This window comes from Orbicella faveolata, unplaced genomic scaffold (genome assembly GCF_042242905.1).
Source record: "Orbicella faveolata isolate gen_17 unplaced genomic scaffold, um_ofav_v1 contig_36, whole genome shotgun sequence".
NCBI lineage: Eukaryota > Metazoa > Cnidaria > Anthozoa > Scleractinia > Merulinidae > Orbicella > Orbicella faveolata.
The window spans coordinates 7,683,117-7,710,305 of record NW_028301565.1 but is presented as its reverse complement, the minus strand read 5'-3'; the positions used below and the strand labels follow the sequence as shown (position 1 = coordinate 7,710,305).

General features: G+C 40.5%; 2 protein-coding genes across 4 annotated transcripts in view; one reads left to right on the top strand and one right to left on the bottom strand.

The window, feature by feature from the left end:
• LOC110048989 (short transient receptor potential channel 4-like) overlaps positions 1 to 27,189 on the bottom strand; it is a 35,416-nt gene that overhangs the window by 2,746 nt on the left and 5,481 nt on the right. The window contains exons 1-7 of one of the 3 annotated variants that reach the window (XM_089274904.1): positions 19,672 to 20,069; positions 16,696 to 16,753; positions 4,871 to 5,892; positions 3,951 to 4,254; positions 2,525 to 3,020; positions 1,604 to 1,802; positions 460 to 624 (exon numbers count right to left, since the gene is read on the bottom strand). In XM_089274904.1, coding sequence (XP_089131030.1) covers positions 460 to 624; positions 1,604 to 1,802; positions 2,525 to 3,020; positions 3,951 to 4,254; positions 4,871 to 5,761 — 2,055 coding nt within the window. In that variant the 5' untranslated portion in view covers positions 5,762 to 5,892; positions 16,696 to 16,753; positions 19,672 to 20,069. Of the gene's footprint in view, positions 1 to 459; positions 625 to 1,603; positions 1,803 to 2,524; positions 3,021 to 3,950; positions 4,255 to 4,870; positions 5,893 to 16,695; positions 16,754 to 19,671; positions 20,070 to 27,189 lie in introns of those variants that run through there. The other 2 variants (XM_020754755.2, XM_089274905.1) reach the window with 2 other exon arrangements.
• Positions 23,872 to 26,021, top strand: LOC149102142 (uncharacterized). The gene is made up of 2 exons (XM_089275239.1): positions 23,872 to 24,656; positions 24,712 to 26,021. The coding sequence occupies exons 1-2, from the start codon at positions 23,872 to 23,874 to the stop codon at positions 25,892 to 25,894; spliced, it is 1,968 nt and encodes a 655-aa protein (XP_089131365.1). The 3' UTR covers positions 25,895 to 26,021.

Sequence of the window (27,189 nt, the reverse complement as noted above, 5' to 3'; positions counted from 1 at the left end):
ACTTCAACTCTGATGAAGGTGGACAGAAGCCACCGAAAATTCAGTACAGAAAGTAACAGATCGGATAACAAAAGCCCTAATGAATAGAATATCGTTAGTCTGTAATGTTCAGCAAACATCATTATAGAAGACACAGTGGCTTCATCAGTGGTTAGTAATATGGATATAGAGGTCTGGATTCGAGCTTTGTTTGGGTCGACAGCCAACAGTACCCTCCGATCCACCACTCAGGAGTGTTATAAATTGGGACGTTGAATGGGACGTTGTAGGGAAAAGCTGACAAAATCTGGAGAGGAGTTGCTTGTGATGGACTATCAGCCCACTAAGGGGATCAGCAATACTTCAAGAGTCTGTTAGTGCCAGAGAAACGGCGACAATTAAACTTGGATCTGATAAGCCAGGTTTATTGACAGACTTAAAATCCTTCTTATAAACTTCCTCATCTACTACAATACTCACCAAGACTCTTTTTGAGCAGTAGGCTGTGACAAGACGCTTAATAAGCCACAGGAGTGGAAGCAACAGGTACAGAAGATTAAAAGGCGGGGGAAGAACGCCTTTCTTGTGAATCCAGCTTAACCACAGCCTCGTCCTGGTCAACTTCCATTCAGCATCCAAGTTGGCCTGTCAATCATATGAACAACGACGTCACATTTACTATCGTTACTTCCAGACAGTTTTTCCTTTTCTTTTCTTTTTTTTTTTTTGTACAGTAGCACGTTGTTAGTTTCGGCCTCGGCCTGGAGCGCAATCAAATTAACTGCTTCGAAACTCACTGGTACGACCTAAAATTAAAATTAGCTGGAACAACACTCGCAAATTCGCGTGAACGATAAACGAGCTCCTCTCTCAGGACTTCTTGGAAAACGTTAAGCTACGTTAGGCCAGGCGACGAAACAGCCCGCCAGATAAATTCGAAACTCGAAAGTGTTACAAAATGTTAACAATTGCCAGAAAGAGTAAGTGTTCGATGCCTCAATATAGCCACTGATTTCGGATATATGTTATGTAATAGTCCAAGTGAATCAGATTGGTGACTCACTGCATCTTAATCTGGCAAGTCTGGCTAGCAAGTAGCACTTACATAGCTTGGTTTGCTCGTTTGTTTGTTTGTTTGCTTGTTTGTTCGTTAGCGATGCAAACCGTGATGATTCTTGCTGAAGCAATTGTTAATTGATAAGCATTGTGATCATAATTTTGAGTGTATTAACCAGGATAAGTCTTTTTCAAACTCATTAATAATCAATCATGACCGTGATGATGTTTGGAAATCTGACCTTAATGAGCATAGATTTTTACGATTTTGTTTCTCCTTTTTCTCTTTAGTTTTACTTTTGACCGAGAAAATATATCAAACTGGCAAGACATGTGTTTGACCACACTTCCAAACACCTCAAAGTTCGTCAAAAATACTCTGCTGCGCGTCGTATTTTCAACTCTCTTCTCGGTGTTTGGAAATGTGGTCAAACATGGTCTTTCGTGTTTGATGTACTACATCAGCCTATTTATCCCTTCAATAGTGAGTTTAATATCCTGATAGCGGAAAGGGCGATGGTTTAGCAGAGAAATGAGTTGAAAAATGTGAAATCAGCTCAGTACGTACCGTTATCTGAACGTAAGAATCGTTGAGTATTGCAATGAGCATGTTAAGAGCCACCAGAACTGCTACGATATTGAACGCGCCGAATAAGATCAACCCAGTTTTCCATATAACATCGTATTCACTATTATCAAGCTGGAAGCTACCAGGGTCTATCTGGCCAAACAGCGACCAAAATATCGTGCTCACGCTTCCTAACATGCTGCAAACAAAAAAGGCCTTATGGTTAGTTTGCTCGTCTCCGGATTGAGCGGTCCGGGTTCAAGCCCTGGCCGGGGACACTGTGTTGTGTTCTTGGGCAAGACACTTTACTCTCACAGTGCCTCTCTCCACCCTAGTGATTAAATGGATACCGGCGAATTTAATGCTGGGGGGGTAACCCTGCGATGGGCTAGCATCCCACCCAGGAGGTAGTAGAACTACACCCAGTCGCTTCATGCTACAGAAATCGGGATAAGTTCCGGCCTGGTGCGCCACTTGGCTCGTATGCAGACTTTACCCTTTTTTTACCCATGTGAAAAATGACGTTATTTGCATTTGTTTTTTGTATTTGATGGGTCACTTGGCTCGCATGCAGACTTTACCTTACCTTACCTTATGCTCAAACATATCAACCCTGGATTTAATTGATTTTGGCTTTTTCAACCACGACAGAAAATTACTTTTAATCTTTATCCTTCTCTCAAATCAGCAGATCAGCACCTAGAAAAATGACATGCTCACACTTGATTACCGTGGTTTTGCCATGTCCTTTTTGAGGTGGGGCAACGTGAACGCCCTATCACTGTCTTGATTGTCGGAGTTCGCAATGGGACGCTTGTTGAAAAGGGGCGCTTATTATAGACACTAAATGGGAGTGCTTATCACAAGGGGGGCGTTAAATAGAATTATTACAGTGATCTGATGCAACGTAGTTATACTCACTTGTCTAGATGAAGAGGATCTGTTTGATTTGATCCCGACAGGAAAAACTGCCTGGCCTTCTCATATTGCAGGTACAGCTTAGTAAAACTGACAACGAACGCCAGGAAGACGAAGATAAAATAAAAGAAAAACTTCATTACGTCAAATAACATTTGTATGAATGCATGTAGGAGTGGACCAATGGTGGAGTTTGCCTGAATATACGACAAGTTTTGGGTAAATGCCAATAGAATTGCCAGGGCTAAAAGACAGTCTGAAAACAACACGATCGTGTACGAGCTATGTGTAGCATGGTTCTTCCACGTCAAAGAGTCCAGTTTTCCTATCATTGCTGCTCTGCCAGCCCACCAAAACACGTAATGGAGAAGAAATAGCATGACCGTGGCTAGAGCCAGATAGTTCCAGTAGTCAGTAAAGAAGCGAACTCTTCCTTTGTGGTAAACCTGTTTAACTAAATCCACTAAGTGACCAAGTACGAATACGAGGATTAGCCAATCTGAGAAGGAAAGAAATACACGTTATAAACATGTTGAATATATTTTAAGCCTGAAAATATTCCATGCCAGTAACCACTGGTCAAAGCATTTTTGTTGATTTCACGTCATATTAAATTTTCTGTGTTTTTTTTTTTAACAGCGCCAAGATAATAATAATAATAATAATAAATAATAATAATAATAATAAAGTTTTTTGGGCGCAAAAAAAAAAACTCAATGTGCTTACATTACTATAAAAAAAATCTGTTGCCGTCTTGACTGAACCAAGAAATGGAAACTGTGTTTCAGTGTTATTTTACTGTCCGCACTAATTTGAGCTTTACCGAAACCTGCTGAAGATTACTCCGTCATTTACCGATAATTAGTTGACCAAACAAAGATCACGGTCGAGGATAACCTAAAGACAAGGGGAACCTAAGCGGTAACATAGTCATTTTGAAGCTTTCAATTTCTTTTCGGTACTCACTACAACGACAATACGGACTAATTCTCAAAATCCCCTTATCTCTGGAAAAGGTTAAAAAGAAAGATGGGAAACCGTCATAATCACCTCGTCTCTAATTAATAAGAATAGAAATAAGTGGAATTTGGGTTCAGTCTGCGCTTGAACAGATTACAATAACTAACATTAGTATATAACACACAAGTGAATAGTACTTTTCATGCGTTCTGATTGCTGATTAGGAAAGTATTGTTCACCTCAGAGCAGCCGAAGAGAAATGTCCGACCATCTGTCGTATTATTGTCAGAAATGAAGTAATAATTATTTTGATTCGCTAGTAATTCAGCTTGTATGGTAAATACTAAAACAGTTATTCGCCTCAGTGTCGCTTCGTGGTTCGGTAAATATCCACCATTTTATACTTACACTTGGCCGGGTGAATAATTGTTAGATGATTAAAGATATTTTTCTGAGTCTCTTTACTCACCAGTTATGGCGTACTGCAGAAAAATACTTTGAAAAGCGAACGAAGACAAAAACAGCAGAAAAAGAAATGTTTGAAAGGAACCACAACTGATGAGGAATTTCACACATGGAGAGTGTAGCATTCTTCCGACTTCATGCCTGGGAAGACAGTTGTCGAAAACAAGCCAAAACACGAGGAAAAAAGGAAACAGACCAAACGCCAATAATATCAAGGCGAACTGTTTCCAGGAACTTTTCTCCAGGAAAGGGACATCTCTGTAAATCTCTGAATTCAACAGAAGCTGGCTGAAAGGATGACTGACGAACTGAAAATTCAAAATATTAAACGCTGGTCTTAGTTCAGTCGATCTTTAAGGCTGTGGAATGCTTGCAGCCGTTTTTTTTTTCACAAAGTGTCACTTAGACGGGTGATCAGGGCCATCCCGAACGCAAAAGGGCAGTATGGCCGAATAATTTTTAGATGCCGGGATAACAGGACAATTTTCTAGATAATATCACTTGGTCTGCACAAAGAAAATAAACTGCTCAACCTAAAAAAGTCTATTAAATTAATACACCGCTGAGGCAGTGAGTTTTTGTGTATTGGTTATAATAGTAGAGTGTGCTGATACTTACTGAAGATAGTGTGGTAAGGTAGAAACATGCGACCATCACCTCGATCATCTTATCTTGGTGGAAAACAATAGCAGAGAAGTCCTTTTTTTTTTCAAGCATTCAGTTACGTGGAAATGGGCCTACTACGGGCCTAATACTTCCTCCATAACTCTCTGATCCCATCGGAAACTTACGAAAAGGGGCTATTTTTATCTTTGCCAGCTGACTGAGTCCTAAATGATCATCTGCCTTTTCGTGTTATGCGGGGTCGTTGTGCGATATAGTGCTTAACGTAGTTGCCAGAAAAAAAAAAAGAGCAAAACAAACCTTTTCATTTCTCGTGACGATGGCAAACTCAAGGATGTTTAAAAGCCCTCCGCCCGTACTAGGTAGCATTAGTTCGTTTTTCATCTCCATAACGCATCTTATCTCTTTCATCGACCGGCATTCGTTCAGCACCGCCACTGCAAACTCTTTACAACCATCGCTAAGCTCCAAATACTCTTTCCTGAACTCATACTCCTGCTCTGCCATCTCACACAACTCTTTGTTGAGGACACAGGCCTGATAAACGGGATCGGGACCGTTAAGTGAGTTTTGAAGAAAAGACGCGGTTAAGTACACAGGACTAGCAAGTGCTCGATATCTGTTTAAACGGAACACAGCAGGTCCTAGCTTTTCACCTTCAACTCTGTGAGATCGTTGAGAATTATCCGTAGGTAAGTCGGAAATGGTGAACCCACGTTCCAGCAGAAGCTTGACAATTTGGAAATTCTGCAAACATGCTGCCAGAATCAGCGGTGTGATGTATCGTTCGCGTTTGGAAGAGTTCGTTACGTATAAAGTATCTGGTTGCACCGATGGAGGCTCGTGAAATTTAAGCAAAATTTCCACACATTTCGCGTCACTTTCACGAACTGCGTGCAACAATGCGAGTTCCAAGTCGGCTCCACCGGTCAGTAAGAATTTGATAATGTCGTTCCGAATTGACAGGTCTTCCAAATCCGCCGCTACTTGCAGTACAGTTTTACCCGAGTTGTTGACACAGTTAAGGTTACATTCTGGCTGAGAGTAATTTAGAGCGTTCTTAACTTTCTCCAAATCTCCCTTCTTTATCGCATCAAAAAGCTTTCGCTCCAACTTGTGTATAGTTGGTGGAACGCCGTCTACCAGACCATCTACTTTAAGTTCTTCCAGTAAAACGTCGGTCGCCTCCATTGAGTCTTATTACTTTGTCGATTGTTATTACTCCTCCTTTATCACTGTTGTAAGGACATCAGACTTTGTGATTCTGTGAATTGCTGGGTGATGCCAAAAAACTGTACAAACTCTTTCACTTTGCATGAGATCTGATAAGTGGAAAATATCACACGGTTAATACCTTAGTTTTTTCTTTGTTGGGCTTGAATTTTCTATCTTCCCCAGAAATTAAGTTCTCGAATGATTTTTTTGAAACTTTCCTTTAACATCTCCTACCAAGCGATGTTCGGAAAAACAAAACAAAAAAGATATAGGTCACCATGCTCGCAAAAGACTGTGATGGGCCAATATTACCCCATCTATGCCCAATCACGTTATTTCATCGGTTCACGCGCGTTACACTGCCGTAGCGGGAAGCAAAGTTTTTTAAGAAAAACATTTAAAATATATATATGATACGAGGAAAATCTCGGGCGTGTGGAACAATATTTAATCTATAAAACAATCACGCAATTTAAACGACATCGACTCAAACGTTTCTCAAGTCGTTGTTTCAAGGTCATAATTTGTATCCTTGTGCAAGCTTTCAGCCATGTCTTTTTACCGTCTGAACAATTTTTGTTTTTATTCCTCTACTTAAAGAGGATAATAAAAAAATATAGAGAATAATCTGTACACCAAAATTATGTAATAAAAAATATAGGTCAACATGCTCATTAAAGAGAAAACGAGCATTTATTTGGCTGTCGAGCTTAGCGTGAAGGAAGTCTCTTGATGGTGTGTATGTGTGGGCGCTGATGACGCAAGAATCGTGCCCAGTAGGGACGCGCAAAGCAATTTTGAGAAATCACCAACTTGTGTCATCAATCGCATAGAACAAACAAAATTAGAAAAGCCCTACTCGTTTGTATCTCGAAAATAAAAAAATGCCGTGCAGGAACGTACGATTTATGTTCGTTTACAGCCACCTTTATATTAGTTGAAATTTGGCTGGCCTATGCTTTAAGGGTGATTATTGAGACCTCAATCAAAACACTAGCTTCCATAGATTGAAAATCGCATTGTTTGGACCTGTATTTTTGGCGCCGCGGGAAGCATGGCGAAAGGAATCATTTCATGCAGTTACCGATTCATACTGTCCCATGTTTTAAGTCGTAATTCCAAATAACCTATGTCAATTTTACTCAAAGTTTGCAGAGAAATTCGTTGGAGAAGCGAAAAGAATATGGTCCCTAATAAATGGTCTACAGGCAATCAGTTACGCGGTCACATTTTCGACAATATTGCACAGAATGTTTGTCACACTGCTGACTGCCAAAACTGCAAAAAACTCTGCGAGTCCACCAATTTTGTCATCTTTTCGTATTATATACTTCTGAAGAACTCATCTTTGACTTTTATCTAAATCAAAAGAGAACCTAATATTGGCGGGTGGCGTACAGCTTCGGCAACCTATTTACATATCACTTCTGACTGATCATATGCATAACTTTGAGTAAAAAGACATGATTGCGGAATTGTAAGGTTGTCGGTAGCATTTCTACAAATTGCTAGTTGGCCTCAAGCAGAAAATTTTGAAAATAGCGTTTGAAGTCTTGAACAAATTACAGTGAGATTTCTTTAATGGTACTCACAGACTCAGGTGGTTTTTCTCGGGTCGAAAAAGTCAACCCATCTTTTTCGTCCTCACTGTGCCATTGACGGTTACCACCAGTAACGATAATTCCCACCCACCTTGGTGAATAATATCCCTTCACCCACTAGGTGTGCAAGTAATTTGAGCAGAAAGTTTCAAACGGTCTGTGCACGGAATGGTCAGCGCATCATTCGACACATCTTTTGCGGTTTCGATGGAGAAGACTTGTGGGATTTACCAGCTGAGAGATTCTCACTCGGCGGACACTTTCCTCCAATGAAGGGAAGCAATGATTCAGAGAGCAACTATCGGACTTGCTCTAAATGGAATCTTGATTCCATCAGAGCTTTTGGGGCAAATTTACGGCTATTTTCCTTTTCCTTCAGTCGATCTGCTGAGCTTTACCGCTCGAATTGCTTACCGGTCTTGAAGAATGATATATGGTGAAGATATCATGGGAATATTGCCTACAAGACCTGGAAAATCTGTGATCTTACAGCTGTTTACTCTGGTAAAAATGTACGAAGGTCAATTGACATCGAATTGACCGTTATCCAGAATCAAAGAAGACCAAATTAAGATTTCCGAGGCTTGGGTATTTCAGCTGTGAAATTAAATCACGATGAAGAAACATCCGAGAAGATTTCAAGAGGCAAGTATCGAGTGTTTACGAGTCATTACCGATTCTGCGCTCGGGTTCCGAGGAGGCAATGTGTGATCGATGAGCGGTTTAAGACAGGCCTCCGCGAACTTCCTCTATAAATTATGATTGCATCGCATTTTAGCAATGCGGGCGTATTTTGGCGAGCGAGTGCATTTTTATCAAGCGAGTGCCGTCTTGGATTCAAACTCGGAAGAGGCTTGGGGAGAGACGAAGAGAGGCACTATACTAAGCCAACATGACGGCGAATTTACTTCGGGCTGCCGATAACTCGATCTAGCTCCTCGCGAACACACTGGCTTCCGTCAAGCTTTCTTCAATCTCAGGATAACATAAGTTAAGTCATGATCGGTGATCGTGCTCTCATGTCCACATGAGAGATTCAACCTTCATGGGTAGACGTCACAATAGCCTCTCGATCTATTCTCCTCAAAGTCGGCCATGAAACAAAATGGCGGCGTTTTTGGAGTTACTTTCCAGATTTCGTCGAGACACAGAAACTCGCGAATTTTAACGAATCCAAAATTTTTTTGCAGAAGTATTTCGAATGACAATAAGATTTTCTTTCATTGGAAAAAAACATCATATGCTCTTGTCAAAAGGACTTTGGCTTTATATAGCTCTTACGAACCGAGTTTGTTTGCCATATTGCGTCACTTCATTCCGCAGCCGTGAGTTACCTCGGTCAGTCATGTCAGTAGGATCTCCTTCATGTAGATAATTATTTTGTAGTCGATCGGCATCAGGCACTGATTATTTTGCTGGTCTATCCACGTATTGTCTTTCCCCGTTTAAGCTGTTTCTGTTGTCAAAATGTTTGGTGATTTGTATGATAAGTTGTCATCAAAATGGTAGGTTTTTAGAGCTAAACGTTCTCTACTGTTCAGTACGTTTCAACAAAATACTCCGCGAACATCCGTCAGTTTAACCACCATGTTGAAGGCTTGGACGCCAAGCATGGCATCATAAGGCATAACATCGACTTCCAAGGTGAAGTTTTTGTTAAAAAGTTTAACATTTCCAATGCATAGCACATAATTCGATAAGCTAAACTGGCCGAATGCTTTGTTAGAGGACTCGCCGAGTTCAGAAATCGGTCGAAATAAAGTTTGTCAGCCTACAAATATTTCGTTTTCACATGCAAATTCTTTTAGAATAGTAGAACGTGACGGTAATTCATGCATCAGTGCGCCTTAACGTAAAACCATGTTGGCAATCTCCAAAACTCTCTCTTCGACTACATAGATCATTTCATAGCCAAAGTGCTATATTTTTCATCGAATGGATTAATCTCCCTGCGAATCTACCCCCGAAACATAAAAACAAATTATTTCAGTATTTATTTAAATCCAGAAGTTATTTCTATAATTTTCACTTTCAATATATAAAATACGTTTTCTACCCTTCCGTTCTCCTTTGATCTCGGCTTGGCAGACGGCCTCCGTTCGAACGCGTTATTTCGCACTCACCCAAATAACCACGTGAATCAAAACGCGTAAATATCAGAAAAGCTTTATGCAAGGCCGTGTATGAATAAGATTTGCCTTGCGTGAGATCGCAAGGATACTAAAGCAAACCAATTACAATCGCCTAGAATAGCTCCATTTAATAGTTTTACTAATTGCCGACTACCAAAAATTGTTATTTGAATTTGTAAAATAAGGTCATTGTACATTGTGGAGTTCCGTGAATTCTGTAAAATGCGGCCGCAGATGAAGCCGCTTGCCGGCAATGGCTCATTGAGTGGGGCTGACAGTGACATGACATGACTTCTCAATCGCGTACTGATGCTACTACTACAGCAAGCAAAGAACGCATTTGATTGAAAAACAAATAAATTGTATGCTCAGAAACTTCTAGCGTTTGGCAACCAAAATAAATACTGGTTTATTCAACATTGAACAATCCTACCTTTGTCTGGCCTGAGAGAGAGGAGGACATCAAAACATTGTGTACAACTACAATTGGAACCGGCACTGGAACTTAATTTATTTCCTCTTAAATGCGCTCAATTTTTGACACATTAACTATGAGCTATCTCGATCCTCAATTATCTTGAACAATTTTTCGTCCGACTTAGCTGTGTCAGTAACTCCACTATCTGAGGACGGTTTCGAATGAAGTAGCACCATGATCAATGAAAATGCGTTAAAAAAAAAACATTCCTACATGTTAATATCGTGGCATTGGCTACCAAACAATAAATAGCTGGGTTCTTTTATTTTCAAACCTCCCATAAGGCCTGGTACTATATATTTTAAGTTTCATCTCTAATCCTGTGGGATCTCGCACGATAGAAAATTAAAATCATGATTGACAACTGAAAATTTGAAATTACGGTTTATAGCTCAAGCTTTTGCTATCGAAGACGTACGCGCCCAGAATTAAGCGTTAAATTAGGTTGTAATGTATTATTTCACATTGGAAAAATCAGACTTAATAAACAATTCGTTGTGAATATCGATCACACCACTTGAAGCCGACCAGTTTAATTTTCGTTGTGTCAAGTAGCATATAACATTTTCTTATCGACTCTCGTTTGTATCCCACGTTCAGCATGTCTCAGATTCTCGTGAATAAACTCGATTGCTGGCGGCTCCCTCTCAAGGCTATGTTTTGAATTATTTGTCTCCTTTACTTATAATAGAAATATTCTCTATTCGGTTGAGCGAAGCGAAAGAGAATAGTAGTGCCTGTTTAGTTGCATTCTTTCAGGTATTCCTCACATCAGACTTCAGTGAGTACGAACCAGAGCGAAGTTGAGGTTGACATTTTCATACATTAGCTGTATTTTTGTCCATCCTGACCTCGACTCGGTGCCATTGCTTGTTGGAATGGCGTAAAGGTCTATGTTTTTACTTGAAGAACATTTTCGCCTAGTTTAAATGGTGTTACTGTTTACACGACCGATCCGACCAATTTTACAAATTTTCGTTTCCAAAGTTGGACATAAATACACATTAAATACGGTTATCAGAACGAAAATTTTGGTTTCCGCAAACTACACGAAAATAAAGACAAATCATGTACGTACGCAAGGACGTCACAACATGGCGGGACGACTTTTATCCACGAACCCCGGGGGGTAATGGGCCGGAAATTTTTCTCAAATTTCATGACGCAAATTACAACAGAACGCTAGATCGCCCACGAAGAGCAACTGCCATGCTTCTATTTTTAAACCCAAATTTAAGGCCAAAGTTGTGCATAAAAGTTGTGTAATACTTTCGGGTTGATTGCGCAGGTTTGTCATTTTAGAAATCAAGCCTAAATTAAACACTATTTCTTCCGTGGAATCCGTTCCAAAACGATAGAAGGTGACCACTTTGATTCACGTTCAGAAACGGATGTTTAGAGAAAACACTTCTTCTTATAGACATGAAGTTTTAACAAAATGGTCATGCATACATGTATGTCGCCTAATCATTTCTTACCTGAAAAAGCCTTTCTGGAAATCGACGAAAAAATTGATTATTAGAAATGGCACTTCTTATAATTGCGTGTACCAAAGAAAACAAGAAAGAAATTTCAGACAAATTGATCATTAAGCACATCCCGATTAGCAATGAATGAATATAAGAAAAAGGGCTCATAATTGTCTGTGGCATAATGCGCTTTGAAATTACAAAATATTGTCAGCTGTTTATAACTCATGCTTATATACTTCCCAGACTCGGTGTTTGGAAAAACGCGAAAGATCATCAGCCATTTATGCATTTGTGAACCGATATTTTACATGAAAACTGTACTCTAAGTTAACGAGAAACGAGCGAGAAAAGAACAAACTTCGCGTATTATTGTACATGCATTTGATATTTTTTGTCAACTTACCCTAAGCTCACGAGAAAAAACCGAGAAAAGACCAAGATCACGTACTATAAATTTGATTATTTTTGTCAACTTACTCGCTATTCCAGAGAAGCCATCGGCGTTAAATGAAATCCTTCGTCTTTTAGTAGTCGAGATCACAACTCGTGTTTTGTAACTCGTAAATACTAGCCATGTCTTTTGCAGTTTGTTTTAAACTCCAACCATGAGCGAAACCATGTTTATATCAACTATAGCGATAAAAGCTTTGGCTATTACCATCGGCGTCAAATAATTACAAAAAGCACCTGTTGATGGCCTGCTATATTGATTAATTAACAACAACGGAGCCGCAAAGAATAGCGAGCCTGGGATCGAGAGTGGACGTAATGATGGCGCGGGCAAAGATAATTTCCTTTTTTATAACCCAAATAAACAAGTGATTTCCCTTTCTTTTTTACGGGAATAAGCCGGAGACCATTTTCTGGGTTATAAAAACAACTTGGAAGATATCGAAAAAGCTGTGGAAACACTAACCTTCTTGTTCCCGCAGCATTTCCAGTTCTCCGTGAGATCTACGTACTTTTAAGTAAAATTACAATTACAATTACGATTAAAATTGTATTGCTATAGTTCGACGGAAACAAAGAAAATTTTTTAATTTTTCTTAATTAGAGATGAAAGCTAAGTGGTCGTCATTTCATTCAATTTTTTCTTCGGCTCTTATAGCTGGAGCGATTTGCAAACTTTACTTCTGAATAACCATCTGCTCACTCTACCTCAGAATCCATTAAAAGAGATCGTGACTTCTTCTTTTTAATTCAGTCACGTTTAAATTGCAACATTCATTCGACAATAATAAAGTGTATTATCGTTTGTCTCACGATGTAGTCACTTGAGATGTAGATCGCGACGTTTCGACTGCTTACTGCTAGTCTTCTTCAGGCGATAATGTGTCCACTCCTGAAACGGAGTGGACACATATCAGAGGCGGTTTATAATAAGATCAGACCTCGACACAAACAACCACCTAGGATCTATGGTTTGCCGAAGATCCACAAGGCCGACACACCGCTTAGGCCAATTGTGTCGTGTGTCAACACCTTTGCATACGACCTGTCTGCTTTCTTGGCTAACGTATTATCTCCTCTTGCAGGTAACTCGAACTTCACAGTGAAGAACTCAACTGACTTCGCCTCCACCATCGCCAGTGAAGAGATCCAGGACCACGAGATCATGGTGTCTTTCGACGTAGAGTTACTGTTTACCAACGTACCGATCGAGGGCGCCGTACAAGCCGCGCTACAAAAAATGGAGAACGACGCAGGCCTGGCTGACCGCACGACACTTACACCAGTTCAAATCGCGGACCTCTTGAATTTCGTATTAAGATCTACGTTCTTCCAGTACAACGGATCGATTTACGAACAACGAGACGGCACAGCCATGGGGAGCTCTGTATCCGCGGTTATTGCTAATCTCTACATGGAGATATTTGAAGAACAAGCAATAGAGTCCGTACCTTGCAAGCCTAAGATCTGGAAACGCTACGTAGATGATACTTTCACCATCCTGGATCGGGATAGAGTTGACGTCTTCCTGCAACACCTGAACAGTCAACAACCATCAATCCGTTTCACCATGGAGATCGAGAACAACAACAAGATCGCCTTTCTCGACACGTCAGTTTACAGAGAACCTGATGGCCGCCTTACCACCAGTGTCTACAGGAAACCAACACATACTGATCAGTACCTAGCGTATGATTCACACCACCCTCGTTCAGTAAAGCGCGGTATTGTGAAGTGTCTGTACGACCGGGCTAAACGTCTCGTCACCAAACCATCAGTAATCGCTGGAGAGAAGAAACATCTGTCATCTGTACTTGTTTCTAACGGATATCCCTCCTCTTTTGTACAGAAGATCACAAAGGCACGAACAACCCCAAGAAGAGAGCCTGTCGCGGAATTTAAATCCACCGCCGTTTTACCTTATGTCCAAGGAGTTTCGGAGTCTCTCCGCCGCTGCCTAGAACAACAAGGCATTCGCACCGTCTTTAAGTCCGACACGACACTTCGGTCACACTTAGTGCGACCAAAGGACACCGTCAACCCGGCTAAACAAGATGGTGTTGTCTACAGAATTCCCTGTGAGTGCGGCAAAGTCTACATCGGAGAAACAGGGAGATCTATGCAGGAGAGGATCAAAGAACACGACAGGGATATACGACTCGCCCGAACCCAGACCTCCGCCGTTTCTGAACACACCCACGAGACCGGCCACTATCCTATCTGGAATGAGGTCAAGTTTATTGATCGAGATCCTCACTGGTACACACGTAGGGTCAAGGAAGCTATTCACATAAGACTTCACCTTAACAACATCAACAGGGATAGTGGAATTGAAATTCCTGAAGCATGGATACCCACGATCAAGAAACACAACAACAGGAGAACGGTACAACAGCGGACCACTGAGGGAACAGCTACTCGCCGGAATAATGGAACAATAGGAGGATCGAAATGCACCAATCACAGCCGACCTTTGTGATATAAATGATACCGTGCAATCAGTCGACCTTATCGCCTGAAGAAGACTAGCAGTAAGCAGTCGAAACGTCGCGATCTACATCTCAAGTGACTACATCGTGAGACAAACGATAATACACTTTATTATTGCATCTACCACGATGAATAACAACAACCTTTTCCTCGACATTCATTCGGCATTTGACAGCATCAGAATTCAAATTGCTGAAGGCAGCATTTTCGATAGGCTTTTGTACATTATGCTTTTATTTCCCCACTACAATGCTCCACATTAATACTCCATTTTTCCCACTAAAATGCTTGGTCTCCCCCCAAAAAAGTCACTGAAATGCTCGGTTAATGCTCATACACATTTGCACGGACGTGATCGACAGGGTGACAGTCTCACCAAGGTGACTAAACAAACATGGCTGCCTTTAATTTGATTTGGGACTACCGCTGACCTCTCCTCAGTCTCCACTCGGCTGTATTAAGGTGGCATTGGAAATATTTTGACTTTCGACTTAGTCTTCATTTTCTCGTAAAAAATAATTTCTATTTCTATTTTCTGTGTAAGAAAAATATTTCCGGGAAAATGCCACTAAAATGCTCGAATTATGCTTAATGCTTTTGCCTCACTAGAATGCTCGAAAAAGATGCTAGCATAATGTACAAGACCCTAGTTTTCGAGTGGTTAGGGCGCCGGTAGACCCTGGTTTAACTCCTCGATCATGCTTGTAAATAGTCAACTAGTCTGCCTCCCGCCAGTTAGGATTTTTAAACTAATTATGCTTGCCTAGTTATCAAAATATCCCGTCCAGGTTGGTCTCAAACGATCTTCTATTTTACGAAACCTAAACTACTAAGACTCAACTGCACCGTTTATGTTCCTATTTCAATGAGTTCTTCGCCTTCAGCTCCCTAAAATTTGCCGGTGCCGTTCCTCCTGATTAAAGCTCCTTCAGAGATTACGGTCAGATTTCATCAGTGTGTCTGCGGTCAAAACTTATGCGTTGTTTATCAAAACAAAACTGATAACTGCATCTTATTACAATTACAAACGATCCAGAATAGTCATATCACAAGGTTGAGGTTGATTATCATATATAGTCATGTTTCAAGGCTGAAATACCCAAAGTATTTATTTTTTCTGGTTAATTCCGACCAGAGTGGAATTCGATTTGCGTACGTTACCGATGTCAGTCTTTCAAATTCGTAGGCTATATTTTGGAACATATCATATTTAATGTTCTCAATTCAGTTAATGAATATCTTTAAACGATCTTAAATTCTCTAGCTAACCTAGTCTTAAGCTTTCAGAGACGGTATAGTAAAGAGGAGTCATCGCATAATGGTCATTTTGGTAATTAAGCGAGGGTTAACAGTACTGATTTTAAGGAGATGGGACATGAAGACACGCACACTTACCTCGCTCCCGCATCGGCGAACATGCAGTGTTTGTCGATTCTTATAATAAGTAAATCGAGCCGTAAATCGCCAAACCGATTCAACTTAAACGTAATTATTCACCGTCAAAACGTCTCTTGTCTTTAATTATGAAAAAACACATTCGTCTGAGTAAATTTAACCTTGAGCGCCACAAAATAAGGTCACGCTTAATGTAACCATCGAGACTGAGAGGATTCATGCCTCCAACTGTATCTAATCGATGCATTCCTAGTTCATAGTTTGTCAAAATCTATTTAAACTGAAACATGGTCAAAATAAGAATTACTTAAAACTTTGCGCGCAAAGCTAATGCATCAGTCAATTCCAGCAGTGCCTATCCCCCCGGGCAACCGCGGGGCATTTGCTCAGGTTGTCAGTCCCGGGGATGGGGCATCTGCAATTTTATCGCGACCCGGGGGTTGGGCATTTGCGTACCCTGGGGCGACCCCCGGGCATTTGACACACGTGTTTTCGAAAGTGCCATGGATGAGTTCATCGGGAAAGATGAGGCGTTTGTCGAACAATGGTTTGTCCGTCAGGGACTAGAGAAACTTGTAGATGTTTTAAAGGCGTGTTTTCTCAATTTTAGATATTTCTTCATTACTTGTAAGCATATAAATATAAGCGACAAGGTGAACTATATTTTGTTTATCACAAAACAATCACTGACGTGAGCACGGCTATTTTGAATTTCGCATTCAAAACTAGCCTAGCATTTTTTAAATTTATGAAAGTGGAGTTAAAATACTTAAGGTTTGCGAATTCAAATGATGCGATGTTCAAGACAGATCTTGCGATCTTATAATGCAATGCATCATCATTTAAAATGTCTTGATTCTTCACAGAGAAAGTAGCCTGCGAAAACAGGTACCTATCATCGCTCGCGGCTGGAGGCACGTCCGCCGCGATCCCAGCTATCCTTTTGCAAACTGTTAAAAACAAATGTAAAGAAATAAATATAATCAGAATCAGCTGACACGTGCTGTTGTCCTTGAAGTCTTACCGTTGCATTAAAATACTGAACGGTTGAACGTTTTATTCGCTGATTAATAAAAAAAACTGCAGAGGTGTTGGAGGGCGACGATCCCGGGGGCAGGGCATTTGCCTTCTTTCTTCGCCCCCACCCCGGGGCATTTAGACAGCTTTTGTGTCCCCGCCCCGGGGAATTTGCCCATTAATTTAAAAAAAATGCTTATGCCCGGGGGTTAGCCCGGGGGGGGGGGGGGACGGGCACTGTTGAAATTGACTGATGCAAAACGTTCTATCATGACTCTTGGGTTAATCTGGCTCGCTTGGAGCAAGTTAATTTGACACATTAAACGAACTGAAGTTATTCGGTGTTTTGATCATTGTATTGGCACTTTCTAAGTAGTTCGTGTTGAAATGTTTTTTACCCTCAGCTTCTATAATGGTTTATAGATTTTTTAAGATATGCAAAACGTTTTACTGTATAAATGTTAATTATAATTTTTAAAGTAATAATGCAAAGCAAAAATTAATGCTTTTATGGAAACATTAACACTAATGGCTTGAATGTTTAAAATTAGTAGAATTCTTCAGCAGACTAATGAAATTCTAGCCCTGCAATCCGATTGGCTGAGCGATCGCATATTATCAGCCATTAGTGTGCAGTTGCTTGCTCAAGGTGATCAATAAAATGGAAGCAAGGTTTTCTTTTTTCCCGGAAGTTTTGGAGGAAAACTAATAAATATTCTGGATAATTCAATCTCTGAGAAGACCAAAAGGGCATTCATCCTTTCCACGCTTGAAAAAGCTCAGAATTGTTGAACGGATGAGCGCGTCGGAGACGAGAACAGTCAGTTGCAGCTGCTATTCAGTCCAAAGACGTTTTAGCTTCTGAAAGCTGTTTAATCGAGGTTTATTATTATTATATGAAAGAAAATCTCAAGCTCATAATCTTATTGTCGAAAATTGAGTGTTCGTTCGCCTCAAATGTCGTTATGAAAGAGTAAACGTTGCCAGTCAGTTGTTTACAAATCTGATATCGATTCGTCACATTATATAGTATAGGTTCCTAACTGAATAAAAAATGCCTAAATTTTTCAAGTTCGTCGTCTGCAACCCGTGTCAGTCTTCTCCATCCATAACCATCCTTGTTTCTTTCGGGTATGTTATTTTCTCTTTGGTGTTTATCTTATCAAACTGCTATTTCCAGGTTTCCTTCAAGTTAAGGATAAATTTGTCCGTGGCCAAAATAACTCAAATTTTTGTGACTGAGCTCTTTGACACAAAGATATAGACGCTGAATGATTTAAAAGACGTGGGTGAAAGTTCCCGAGGTTTCTTTCGCTGAAATTATAGCCTCAGGCGACATCAACACCTTGGAGGCGTCAGCCATTAATTCGCGCTGTGATCCTTTTTTTATTGCACATTGCATCGATCAAACAAGTGTTGAACGATTGGATTGAAACGCCTTAGCACTAGCTAATTCCTAGGAAACCCGCAAGTTGATTGCCTATCGAGGCAAGGTTTTCTATTTCAAAGCAAGCTATTTACGCAGGTGAAAAGAAACCAGAAAACGTCATTTTCAATGAGAGCTTAAAGATAATCTGGGGAAAAAAATTAGACAGTCCTTTCACAAAAAGCATGATAGGTTCACTGAAAAGACTGAAGTAAGTGCCAAAAATAGAAATACAGCTGAATCTAAAAGCAATGCCATTCGAGTAAACTTCAACGCCAAACTCTTTAATTCCACGTTACCGTTTAATCTGAAATGCAATGGTTGTAACAAAGTTGCAGAAAAGAAGGCATGCGGAGAAAGTGTAATTTATTCAAGTAACAACAGTGCAATGTAATTGTGGTGTTTGATCTAGGTGTCTGATCTAGGCTTTTTGGGGATTTTGAACATAACTCAAATATTGGATGTATATCCCCGAGACAGCAGAAAAACAAATGTCGCGCCAGTGTGTATCCGCTTTCTTGACAGAGCACGTTTACAATATAACATATATCGATAAAAGTTATGCTTTAGAGTTTTTCGCACCGATTTACCAGTTCACTATGTTTTCCCAGACCCGCTTTTTGCTTACGGATGTTCCTCATTTTTGCGAGCAATGGCCACAAAAAATGTTGTCAGAGATCCTTGTAATGCAAATGGATAACACGTAAATAGAAATCGAATCTTACTATATCACACCACAAGATGTTCCAACTCGCATGTTGCCGTTTTTCGAGTGTTAATCTATTTTTTTTGTTGCGCCCATTGTGTTCCGTAAAAGTGTTCAGAATCTAATTCACACCCTTCTAGATGCCGCGGTCAGGCCAACAATAAACTCGTTCTGCAGAAATTAATTTTTTTTTTTTTCATTTCTTCTTAAAGGAGGGACACTGATTCCAACGAGACATGTTGGAATTTTCTTAATCCAGCCGGTATTCAAGAGTCGATCAAGGACTACGCGCCACTCGTTGTCTTCGCCGAATGTTACACATGTGGACGGACTATCAAGAATTGCACAATTTGCTTCATGCGCGTGATTTGGGACAACTGTAGATTTTAACTTTGGGTGTGGGAAAAATAATAATAACTGTCATTTGCACATTTGTTTCTCGAAATTGGTTGCCAAAAACAATGGTTGTTATCCATGATTTGTAGTTTTATTAGCTCGGTAAAATTGGCTAAAATATACTACTTAACGTATAGTTTTGGAAAACTGAGTTCGCTCTCTTTCACACAATGAAATGCGGAGTTTATTTAGACTACACTACGCCAGTTTGGCGACGCACTTCGACGGGTGCAAAAATCCCAGGTTGAACCTCAGAGCCAAACGATTGCAGTGTCACTTTCTTAACACTTAATACTTAGAATGTTAGAAAATATTCGACTTACCACATTTCATGGGATGATAACTGAGTTCTACAATGTACCGCTGGAGAAATTGACGTCGGCAAAATTTCTAGCAGTTCTTTTTGCAGTTCTTAACTTAACTTCGCAGCCCAGGGTGTGTGTTTCGATGACTGCATTGAATTACAATGGAAGGAATGCAAGCTGACCTTTTTGGTATTGAAGGTAATTTACACTGATTGGGTCCGAAGGGATAACACGACGGATCTATATCTAACGAATGAGTGGGTGACATGACGGGCTAACATCCACGAAAACATAACGCTGTCCCAGATAAAATAATCCCGGATCATATGCATTGGTGTTGGGTGCCGAATTCCACATGGTGGATTCTAAATTTCTATGACTGGATTGTGAGATTCACTTCCATAAGGATTCCTGGATATCTATGCTTGTTTGATCCCTCGTTTCGTGTGACTATTTTTGATTGAATTCCAGTAACCAGGGAAACTCAGTCCCGCTAAGGAAAACATTAGAAATAGAACACGATATTGCTGTACTGCATGTTCGTGCCACCATATAACCGCATGATCTGGATACATCTAAACAGATCTAAATAGCCGCAATAAAAATACAGCACGGCATATCGTATATCCTATTGGTTTCGACTACAAAGGGATCCTTGATATATTAATGAGGCTAGCAGTTTTAAGAACGGAATTTTATTTCCGATATCATCTGGCATAATATTGTAGAACCAAATAGAACGAAATAGAAAGAGGCAAAAATGTTCGCTACGATGTTCAGTTGTTGTTTTGAAAAAGAAGGCGAACAATGAACCAAGAGATATACGCAACAATGCTATAATTGCATGAAAGTCTTTTTAATTATTTTGTATTGGTATAGTAAGAGTGAAAATTACAGTTTATCTAGTGAAAGGTATTGACAGACCTATTGCACTGAACTGTTAAATGCTTTCACACCTGATGAACGCTGGTGAACCGCATAATGCATCAGCACCAAGAGAGAATTGATCAGCCCCAAATATAAATATATCTTCCTAAATTCATTTCAGGTGTACTGACAGCAGATCAGCGCCGAAGAGTAAGGTTTCTTAAAAGTGATCACCAAAAACCATATGGAATCTTTTCTTTGCCTTTTTTCTTAAATTCATGTGATTACCAAGATTGACCAAGGATGTATGATAGCAGGGGTTTACCCCATGAAGCATATGCATAGGCACTCGAGCATAAATGATCGACATAAACGTTTGCTCGAGGTAAATCTGACATCACAGAAAATTGACTTATGACCGGGTATTTCAACTGACAAACAGGCCGACCAGGTAGTATTATGTACCGCTTAGGCACCCCTGGGACAAGGTTTTGAGTTCAATTTCTTATAAATTTAGCGATAAAACTCGAATCCAGGGGCGCCAGAAATATTTTTGGAATGTTTATCTTGTTGCAACCAATCAGCGACACGATACCAATGCAAGAAAAATTCGTCTGCTGAAAGAAGTTTCTTCCCTCTTGTTCTACCATCAGTCTCACAGTTCTTATTCAGAGATCTGGGATTTCAAACTTTGTCAAATAATGTGGCCAGTGATTGGCTTTGGAAAGGCAACTTACCTTTCAAGCAACCAAAGAATCTTTGGAGTCGTTGAAAAAAGGGGATTAAATTGAGACAAAACAGACTAAAAAGAAAGAAAGTGGACCAAAATAGAACGTGCAAGTATTTTAAATATCACAGATATCAAATATAAAATCACTAAATCAGTTCACGTGAAAGTCGGATTTAGAAAGCTTTCAAAAGAATTCCTACTTGACTGGGTGTCTGATGTCATCACGGTAGTCAGGTTTGAGTTTCATATGATCGTAATGTGTTCTGCTGTTTACCAGCAAAACACAGGTTTAACTCGTAAGATATTTGCCAATATCGCATTTTATTAGGCAAGATTAAGGCCTATTTTTGTATTAACATCATTTAGGAAAGTAAAGATTCCGAAATTGTAACAAAAATCGAACTTGTAAACAGTTTGTAAGATAACCTTGCATGAGCTGGCTACGTCAGTAATCTAGCTCAGCCTCTAGCCTTTATGACCATTATGCATTCAGGAGTTGATGCAAATTTAACAAAATATATTTTCGGGGTGGGGGGCGGTAACAGCGAAGATATCGGTGACCTCACCTATTGTTATTAATAAACGTGCCAACCACAAAACTATTGGCTTCTGAACAGTCAATAGTGTGTGTGTTTGTTTTCATAGTCTGGAAATTGAAATTACAAAAACAGTGTATGTAAACACATATCAGCGCCCCTATAACAAGATATCACCCAAGGGCTATTATTGGCGAAAGAAATGTCACTTGTCGCCTGCTTGTCCGACCCGAAAACGACTACCATATAGCGATAAAGCTCCTTGTTACTATAACAACGCCGAGGCCGAGGGTGCGCGGTCATAGAATGTACAACACATCAAAGGCTTTTAAAAATTTGGGTACAAAATGCATTGTTTTTCACAGTTGTTCCGGTAAACTGCCAATACACCGACAACCTTCATTTAATAATAATAATAATAATAATAATAATAATAATAGTAATAATAATAATAATAATTGATATTGATAAGGATATGGGCACTGGGGTAGGACAGGTTGGTACCTTAGCCTACTACGGGAATATGGACACTCCCGCCCACCAGAGTCTGGGGTGACACCTTTGGAAAGTGTCAGCAACCCCTAAGCCACCCACGTTAGGGTCACAACAGGGGGTAGGAGGGGCTCCGTAGTCTTGGTCGACAGCCCACCTAGGAGAAGAGGACTCTGAAACACAAACTCCCCAGCTAGTGGGTCAAATAGTTGCTCTTCAAATTAATGGAGATGAATGATAAAGATGGATATGTCAACGGCGTAAATGGGACCCATGCTACGAGTGAGGGTGTCACGCCCGGCAAGGTGACTGGGGGACAGCAGCCAGCACCAGGCCGTTATCCAGCTACTGCTAGAGCAAAATGGTCCAAGGATTTGAACAAACTTGTGATGAAGTGCTACATCAAGAGCGACCCTGGCACCAGAGGACATAGAAAACGAATGACTGCCATCTGGAGGGAGATTGGTGGGTTTGAGATCAGTGAACAGAGATTAGCCGATCAAGCAAGAGCTATTAAAGTAAATGGTTCGTTGTCTAATATGGAGATCGAGGAACTGAAGAGAGAAGTGGATAGTAGAGGAGTAGTCTGTGATGAAGGAAGTGGATCTACTCATCTAACCAGTAAATTGGTAACAGAAGCAGACAATGAGACTCAATCGGCAAGCAAAGGAAACATGTATAATGAGGCGGATGTAGGTGCAAGTCAGCAAAGCATGAGTAGGGACACAGAAGGACTCACAGATGAGGAAAACGAGATCTACAATAGGATCATGAGAGTGGTAAATGGGGAGGAAAGAGATCGGCTACCAGCACTGCGAAAGGTCAACAGAAAGAAGTTAAAGGCAGAGGTTGAGAAAGAAAATCAAGTACTGAAAAAAAATGGCCCCTGAGGGAATAACTAACACCAATGACCTTATCTATGCTGGAGCTGTTGTTGCTACAGAAGAACTAGGTGTGAGGAATAAGAAAGGAACAAAACCAAAAGAGCCCTTATGGAAACGAAGATTGACAACACAAGTCAAAGAAATGAGACGAGATCTAAGTAGAGTGACAGCACTGTTGCATGGCAGAATGTTAAAAGAACACCACAAACGTGAGCTGGAGCGAAAGTACAAGATTGCTGAAATAGGCCTTAAACATGTCTCTGAAGATCTCAAACAAAGAATTACTGCCAAGGCTACAAAGATACGAAGATACGAGAACAGAAACAAACAATTCCATCAGAACAGATTGTTCGAGACAGACCAGAGAAAATTTTATACGGAACTAAGTGGAGACAAAATCTCATCTGATATGACACCTGATTCAGAAGAAGCCAAGCAATTTTGGGAGAGCATTTGGAGCATAGAGTCAACACATCATAAGGATGCAGAATGGTTCAAGAAGTTGAAAGAGGAAGTGGAGTTGCCACAGCAAACTGAGTTGTCCATCACCATAGACATGGTGACACAGTTTCTCAGGAAAGTTCCGAACTGGAAGGCACCAGGACCAGACATGGTGCAGGGGTTTTGGTTGAAGAACTTTACAGGCCTACACCACAATATCGCAAACCAGCTTTAAGTATGCTTAGACTGTGGGAACGTTCCTGGGTAGATGACCAAGGGAAGAACTGTCCTTATAATGAAAGACCCAGAGAAAGGCACAGTAGCAGGAAATTACCGCCCCATAACCTGTTTACCTGTAATGTGGAAGTTGCTAACAGGGATAATATCTGACAAGCTCTACGAATTCCTGGATACCGAGAGCGTACTACCGGATGAGCAGAAAGGTTGCAGGAAAGGCTCCCAAGGAACCAATGACCAGCTCTTTATTGATAAAATGGTCCTACGAGAGGCCAAATCAAGAAAGAAGAATCTTGCAATGGGCTGGATTGATTATAAGAAAGCTTACGATATGATACCGCATTCCTGGATTCTTGAATGTCTAGAACTATTTGGTGCAGCTCAAAATGTTAAGACCTTACTGGAAAATTCCATGAATGGCTGGCAAACGGAACTTACATCAAACGGAGAAAGTCTTGGAAGTGTCTCCATCAAAAGGGGCATCTTCCAGGGTGATTCCCTATCCCCCCTCCTTTTTGTGGTCTCCATGATTCCGCTGTCCCTAGTTCTCAGAAAGTGCGAAGCGGGATACACATATGCCAACAAGACAAAGGTCAATCACCTTCTCTTTATGGATGATCTAAAGCTTTACGCCAGAAGTGAGTGCCAACTGGACTCACTGATACAATCAGTGAGAATATCCAGCAATGACATCGGTATGAAATTTGGCATTGAGAAGTGTGCTGTCTTGGTCATAAAACGTGGCAAACTGGCACAGACAGAAGGCATAACACTACCAGATGACACTACAATAAGAGCAATGGAAGAAAGCGAAGGGTACAAGTATCTAGGAGTGCTTGAGGCCAGCGACATGCTACATGACCAAATGAAGGACAAAATCAGGAAAGAATACTTACGACGCGTTAAAAAAAGTTGCCCGCTCGAAGTTGAACGGTGGAAACTTGATACAAGCCATAAACACCTGGGCAGTGTCACTCGTTAGATATGCAGGAGGAATACTTGAATGGAGGAAACAAGAACTTCGGGACCTAGATCGCAGAACAAGAAAATTGCTAACCATGAATGGAGGGTTTCATCCACGGGACTGCGTGGCACGACTTTATGTGCCAAGGAAGGACGGAGGGAGAGGTTTGATATCCGTAGAGGATTGTGTCAATCAAGCAAAGATATCGCTAGAATGTTATGTCCAAACAAGCGAGGAAGAACTGTTAAAAGCCGCCAGGAGGGATGGGGATGAGAATAGAGAAACAGCTGCCAACTTTAAAGCGAGGAGAAGAACTGAAAATATTCAAGACTGGAAAGACAAGCCGCTATATGGACAGTTTGCAAGACAGGGTGAAGAACAAAGAAGTGAGGAAACATGGACCTGGTTAAAAGAAGGAAAGCTCAAGAGAGAAACAGAAGCTCTTATCATTGCTGCACAAGATCAAGCAATACGAACAAACTATATTAAAATGATGGTTGACAAGTCACAGAATGACCCGAAATGTAGAATCTGTAAGCAGAGTAACGAGACCATTAGCCATATTGTAAGTTCGTGCTCGAAACTGGCACAAAACGAATACAAAAGGAGACATGATAACGTGGCTAGAGCAATCCATTGGGACCTGTCAGGAAAATGTGGGTTTGAACGAAAGGAGAGATGGTATGACCATGTTCCAGACAGTGTGCTTGAAAATGAGGATTACAAACTTCTATGGGACTTCAGTGTGCGAACAGACCATGAAATAGGGGCTAGGAGACCGGATTTGGTGATCAATGACAAGAGAGACAAGAGCTGTCAGGTTATAGATGTGGCAATTCCAGAGGATAATGGGGTGAGAGAGAAGGAAGATGAAAAAGTTGAAAAGTATCAAGATCTAGCAAGAGAAGTTCGAAAAATGTGGGGTGTGAGGACAAAGGTTATTCCAGTGGTAGTGGGAGCATTGGGATCAATACCACTGAGATTGAAGGACAATCTGAGAGCCATTGAGGTGGGCATTCCTGTTGGACTGATCCAGAGATGTGCATTGTTGGGGTCGGCAAGAATTCTTAGAAAGGTGCTGGAGATGTAGAAAGAAGAGAAAAAGCAAACAAGTGGTGTTTCTTGGCTTCCCTAGGCAACTTGTTGTTGCCCGGAGCCAATGACGAAACCAGCTTCAATATCATCAATAGCTGTGCGAATCTTTAATAATAATGATAACAATAACAATAATAATAATAACAATATAATAATAGTAATAATGATAATAATAATAATAATAATAATAATAATTTCTATAGCGCCAATTCCCAGAGGTCCAATGGACTGTCATTACCTGGCTATATTGCGCACGGGTCAGATGTGCCATTTTAAAAATGCATTTCCGAGTGATTCACCGCAGCACCATTTTGTCTTCAACTTGAAAATAAAAACTGGAGCATTTTGAGACCAATTTGACCTTAAATCGTCGAAACACTGACGGCCTACAGCCGGCGCAACTAAAAAATTAGACATTTTCATAAGAATTAAATCAAAAGACATTTAGTTGCCTTCATTACAAATGATCTACTGAATGTTAACGAGAATAGTTACCTGCAACAAATACGTAACAATTTGGAAGTGTTTTGTCATTAGATTCAATCACTTGATGCTACATTTTAGCGATATGTTTCAGTACAAATAACATTTGCACTTACGGACAACTTTAAAAATTAATGTCCCAGTGACATTTGGTAAAAGGCACTGTCACGCAAGGTTGGCAGAGACATCTGGATTTTCGTGCTTGAGGACGCCTCTCAAGTTTGCGGTTCCATTTGCAAGACAAGCTGTAAATGGAATGTAAGCTAATATATACAGCTGTTCTGAGAAAGGTCGTCCTTCAAAAGCACGTCCGCGTACGCGACAATGTCGAAAGGTATTGTGGATAATAATGGCTACGGTTGCTTGATTGAAGCTCAAGGGGTTTCAGCGTGATAGAAAGAACAAAGCACAAACACGTGTATTCATGTTTCCTTCTTCCCTCTTGCTGAAACATTGTGTACCTCAAAAAACGACTGTATCACTATTCATAATACCAATCGCTACGCTTTATTTAACGCTTTTGAGAGAAAACCCTAGCCTTGCTGAAACAGCTGCATATGTCTTACAAGAATACAACGACCAATTCTGAACATAATTTACCCATTTTTTGGTATAGTTCATAGTTTAGTTTATGCTCTCCTTAACGCTGCCTTACCAATGTGAACCTCGTGTTACAAAGTACAATTTGATCAGCAATTTGAAAGAAAGACACGTTCCTTTAAGAGGGTCTGACACAACACAGAATCTCTGATTAACAAGTGGCCCTCTAACTATGATAAGCCCTGTTTTGACAGAATCTGTCTGATG